We start from the raw sequence: 6,000 nt of genomic DNA, 5'->3' as shown, positions 1-6,000 counted from the left end.
TAAGCCTCCCCCATACTACAGAAAGAAGGCGAGTAAAACAGTGGAAAGAAAGCAGCCACTGCCGGTACTGAACCAGATCTGCAATTACAGAGCAGTGTGATTGAACGACTAGTTGGTCAAGGGAAATTGGCTTACCATCGTGTGAAATATGTTAGTGGACGGTTTCTTAGAAAAGTGGTTATTTAACCGATATAGCTGGCCAGTATTACGAATCTGTTGCTCAAACCGCCGAAAACCATGCCGTAATCGGTGCGGATGATCTTGAATTCTCTCTGTAGAAACACACACTATTTGAAAGCAATTCTGAGCACATTATCAGAGTACCATCAGCATATAAAATGTCTCTCCACTTGAGTGTAGTGTTCTTGAAAGACAAACGTAAAGAAATTCAAAAACACTAGGTAAACCGTGGACATAGTACTATCCAAATATCTCTAGTTGATTGAAATAGTGATATGAGCAGTGAGAAAATGCAAATTTCTCTCTGCCATCAACTGCTCCCTAGCTTCGTTTGAGTGGCGTGATGTGTTGCCAGGAAGAGGCTTCTGATGATATCACCTAAGCGACACAAAATACAAACAGGGAAAATGGTAGACAAAAATGTTGAGTTTTGAAAGTTCTCTTTCATTATATGGTTTTCTGACATGCTCGAATGTGAGGTACTGTGGTTGGATTCATTTTCTCCGTTTTCTACCATTTTATAGGTAGTGCTTAACACAGGTTATCGCCTATGGATGCTTTATGAAAATGGCAGCCTATATTGCCTTCCTCGAAGAATATAACTTCATATATTTTAAACTCCCTGCGTGCATACAAAAGTGAAGCAACCATAGTTAAGTCAACACTAGAGACTAAAAATTCTCTAAACAAGCGAAAACCAATTTCTGTGCTTGAAACAGCTGTTTCAGTCGCACGTGCTGTTGTCCACCTCCAGTGAATGAAACAACACAGAAAACGGAAAGCAGTTCACTCAAGCCGAGTAATGTAGTGTAGTTCGATGAGTCGTTATTTGCCACTTTTCAGATGATATAAAACTCTTAAGTGCTTTATGGCCAAATGAGCAGTTGAGCTCACTGTGTGTAGAGAGCACACTTCAGGCCGGAGGTGAATCTGTTATGTTTCTGGGTCTTTTTCGTACTGTAATGTCAGTACGAAGTTTTTAGCTAAAACCACTGATCAGCCAGAACATTATGACTACCGACCTAATATCTATGTAAACCCATCCAGGTGATAGCAGCGTCACCAGGCGAGGAATGACAGCTGGTCAGGAACACGCGCGGTGCATGTAGTATCAGTGAGCCTGCTGTCCTTGTGTTGAATTGGTAAGGTAGGCGATCCATCTCAGTTTGACCGAGTGCAGACTGTGATGTCCCCGAGGCTTGGCACGAGCATTTCGGAAACTGCACGACGTTTCGGATGTTCGAGGAGGGCTGTGGTGTCTTCAACACGTGGCAAAACCAAGGTGAAACCACGTCCAGAGGTCGTGGAATTGTTCGGCAAGCCATCCTTACAGATGTCGGACGTCGTAAGCTGGGCAGACTGGTAAAAAAGGACAGTCTGCTATCTGTGGCAGAACAAACATCAGACTTCAATGCTGGGCGGAGTACAAGAGTGAACACACAGTGCAGCGAAGACCCCTGCTGATGGATCCCCGCAGTCGACGACCCTTGCATGTGCCAATGTTAACACCACGACATCGGCAACTACGACTGAAATGGACACGTGACCATCGGCACTGGAGGTTGCCGTAGTAACAGTGTATTGCATGGTCTGATGAATCCAGTTACCTTCTTCACCACGCTGATGGGAGGACGCGAGTATGTCGTCTTCCAGGCGGACAGCTCCTTGACACTTGTATTGCTGGCGGCTGCTCCTTTATACTATGGGTAACAATCACGTGGGGCATCCATGGTTCCAGTCGAGATGGTGCGAGGCACCATGTCGGGCAAAGAGTGTTGTACACTGAAACTTCCTGACATATTAAAACTGTGTGCCAGACCGAGACTCGAACTCGAGACCTTTGCCTTTCGCGTGCAAGTGCTCTACCAACTGAGCTGCCCAAGCACGACTCACGACCCGTCCTAACAGCTTCAATTCTGCCAGTACCTCGTCTCCTACCTTCCAAACTTCACAGAAGCTCTTCCGCGAACCTTGCAGAAATAGCACTCCTGGAAGAAAGGATATTTCGGAGACATGGCTAAGCCACAGCCTGGGGGATGTTTCCAGAATGAGATTTTCACTCTGCAGCGGAGTGCGCGCTGATATGAAACTTCCTGGCAGATTAAAACTGTGTGCCGGACCGAGACTCGAAATCGGGACCTTTGCCTTTCACGGGGAAGTGCTCTACCAACTGAGCTACCCAAGCACGACTCAAGACCCGTCCTCGCAGCTTCAATTCTACCACTACCTCGTGTTGTACACTGGTTGCAGACCACGTACATCCCTTGGTAACGATCATGTTTCCCGACGACAGTGGCATTTTTCAACAAGATAGTGCGACATGTCACAAGACCAGGCGTATGATGGAATGGCTCGAGGAACACAGTGGCAAATTCCAGTTGATGTGCTGACCTCCCAACTCTCCAAATCTGAACCCAATAGAACACATCTGGGATGGGACTGAACGTGGCGCCAGAGCTCATCGACACCCTCCCCAGAATTTACGGGAATTAGTTCGCCGCTATTATCCGTGTGAAAGGTGGACATTCCGGCTATTAGGTAGCTGGCCATAACGATCTGGCTGTTCAGTGTAAGTTGTAGTGAGGAGGCCGCCGTGTAGCATTGTACTGGCAGCCGCAGGCAGGCGCAGCATGGCGACGTGTGGGTGAGAATAACGTGCACGTAAAGGAATTGCGAAACGAAGCTAGCTGCGCTCAGCGGAAAACTGCACCGCACAGCGGAAATGACCGCAGCGAGGAGAGGAGCGGGTTGTGGTGGTGGTGGTGGTGGTGGTGGTGGTGGTGGTGGTGGTAGTACTTGTGGGTGGGGGCGGCGGGGGGCGGGGGGGGCGGGGGTCGACCTCACCACATGGAGGTAAGTATCTTGTTGTGGGCGAGTACTATCGGATTTTATACACTCCTGGAAATGGAAATAAGAACACCGTGAATTCATTGTCCCAGGAAGGGGAAACTTTATTGACACATTCCTGGGGTCAGATACATCACATGATCACACTGACAGAACCACAGGCACATAGACACAGGCAACAGAGCATGCACAATGTCGGCACTAGTACAGTGTATATCCACCTTTCGCAGCAATGCAGGCTGCTATTCTCCCATGGAGACGATCGTAGAGATGCTGGATGTAGTCCTGTGGAACGGCTTGCCATGCCATTTCCACCTGGCGCTTCAGTTGGACCAGCGTTCGTGCTGGACGTGCAGACCGCGTGAGACGACGCTTCATCCAGTCCCAAACATGCTCAATGGGGGACAGATCCGGAGATCTTGCTGGCCAGGGTAGTTGACTTACACCTTCTAGAGCACGTTGGGTGGCACGGGATACATGCGGACGTGCATTGTCCTGTTGGAACAGCAAGTTCCTTTGCTGGTCTAGGAATGGTAGAACGATGGGTTCAATGACGGTTTGGATGTACCGTGCGCTATTCAGTGTCCCCTCGACGATCACCAGTGGTGTACGGCCAGTGTAGGAGATCGCTCCCCACACCATGATGCCGGGTGTTGGCCCTGTGTGCCTCGGTCGTATGCAGTCCTGATTGTGGCGCTCACCTGCACGGCGCCAAACACGCATACGACCATCATTGGCACCAAGGCAGAAGCGACTCTCATCGCTGAAGACGACACGTCTCCATTCGTCCCTCCATTCACGCCTGTCGCGACACCACTGGAGGCGGGCTGCACGATGTTGGGGCGTGAGCGGAAGACGGCCTAACGGTGTGCGAGACCGTAGCCCAGCTTCATGGAGACGGTTGCGAATGGTTGTCGCCGATACCCCAGGAGCAACAGTGTCCCTAATTTGCTGGGAAGTGGCGGTGCGGTCCCCTACGGCACTGCGTAGGATCCTACGGTCTTGGCGTGCATCCGTGCGTCGCTGCGGTCCGGTCCCAGGTCGACGGGCACGTGCACCTTCCGCCGACCACTGGCGACAACATCGATGTACTGTGGAGACCTCACGCCCCACGTGTTGAGCAATTCGGCGGTACGTCCACCCGGCCTCCCGCATGCCCACTATACGCCCTCGCTCAAAGTCCGTCAACTGCACATACGGTTCACGCCCACGCTGTCGCGGCATGCTACCAGTGTTAAAGACTGCGATGGAGCTGCGTATGTCACGGCAAACTGGCTGACACTGACGGCGGCGGTGCACAAATGCTGCGCAGCTAGCGCCATTCGACGGCCAACACCGCGGTTCCTGGTGTGTCCGCTGTGCCGTGCGTGTGATCATTGCTTGTACAGCCCTCTCGCAGTGTCCGGAGCAAGTATGGTGGGTCTGGCACACCGGTGTCAATGTGTTCTTTTTTCCATTGCCAGGAGTGTATTATGGAAACTCGAGATTAAGATTTAATTTCAAGCGAAACACTAGACCTATCGCAAAATGAATTATACTAACATTTTTTCTCGTTTTATTCTGCGTTATGGTTTATGGAGCAATTTGGTCTTAAAGTACGATATACGAAATTTTTTTGTTTTAGATTGTAGTAAGGACTGTCCCGTTTCCGTCATTTTTGCTACGAACTGCTCACTTCAAAACTATATAGCTCGAAATGCATTTGCCGATGTTAATATTTTAATAGGTTATAGGCACATATATTAGTAGTGGAAATCTCAAGTTACAGAATCTTTCAGTCATCCAAAGAAAAGTGCCTATGATATTTCTAAAGTATCTTTACTTCAGCCCAGGTCAGACATATAAGTGAAAGCGTGGGTTTGTTGTGAAGGTCTCTCTTGTTGCAAGAACCTAAAACATCTGTGACCGTACAGTGTGATACGGATTTCATGGTGATATTTAAAACCGGTTCTGTGCTTGCTGGATCTTTCCAACAACAGTGGTCGAATTTGCGGAGTCAGGTGCTACGTTGCCAGTCACAAGCAAACCGTTCTCCATCAGCCTGTGAGTTCACTGCAACGACAGATCCATTTTCACAGCCCGGCATGCTGTTAATCCCGAGATCCACCACGCACAGAATCAGTATTAAGTACCACTCTTTATAAAATCCATATCAGTCTGTATGATCACAGACGTTGCAGATCCTTACAACGAAAGACACTTTGGAAACAAAACCAAGCTTGCTGTTGAGCGTTCGTCCTGGGCTGAGACAAAGTTACTGTAGAAAAATCATAAGAACATTTCTGAGGGAGATTGGAAAAATTATGTAACTTGTGATCTACACTTCCAATTTATGTCCGTATAACGTATTAGAATTTTATTCAAATCGGACAAATACATTTCAAGCTATATAGTTCTGAAGTGATCAGTTTGTTGCGACGTCGTCTAAAACCGGAAAATACTTACTACAGTCTAAAATAAAAAACATATATTGAACTCCATGTAGCCTAACAAGAAAAATATTGGTTTTAGTATCTCTTTATATTCTACTAATTATCCCTGCACAATTCTATGAGTGAATTACGTTTCCTACTTGACCATCTATATACTCGCAGAATCGATGCGCAAAGTAGTACAGTACTATTTCTATTCCATGCGCGCATAATTACTCTTTGTAATATTCTCTCTGGTGTGTTGAGAGAACTTCTAGGATCTTCTCCGTGCCGAATAGCCGCGTTGAATAATTGTAATTTTCCTATCGAGATTACTGGAAGAAAGAGATTGAAAATATTTTGCATCCTACTCAAGAAAATGTATACTGAGCATTTACATCGAAGGTGTGTAAGGTATTTCATTATATATGTATTCTATAATTGGAAATTTGCACGGAGGTGTCATTTCGTTGGTAATCAGAAGGGAACTTCCGATGAATTGGAAACGAACCTGCAATTATTAGATTCAAGAGCTCCATTATTTCATCGGATAATTAAACTC

The 6,000-nt window shown here is 47.5% G+C and overlaps 1 protein-coding gene across 1 annotated transcript in view; it reads left to right on the top strand.

Moving 5' to 3' along the window:
- The first annotated feature begins 2,902 nt into the window (after positions 1 to 2,902).
- LOC124709037 (class E basic helix-loop-helix protein 22-like) overlaps positions 2,903 to 6,000 on the top strand; it is a 76,994-nt gene continuing 73,896 nt past the window's right edge. Inside the window, exon 1 of the mRNA XM_047240684.1 lies at positions 2,903 to 3,033. Within this exon, the coding sequence (XP_047096640.1) occupies positions 2,903 to 3,033 (131 nt within the window). The remainder of the gene's footprint in view (positions 3,034 to 6,000) is intronic.

This window comes from Schistocerca piceifrons, chromosome 7, assembly GCF_021461385.2.
Source record: "Schistocerca piceifrons isolate TAMUIC-IGC-003096 chromosome 7, iqSchPice1.1, whole genome shotgun sequence".
Taxonomy (NCBI): Eukaryota; Metazoa; Arthropoda; class Insecta; order Orthoptera; family Acrididae; genus Schistocerca; species Schistocerca piceifrons.
This window is presented reverse-complemented; position numbering and strand designations above follow the sequence as displayed.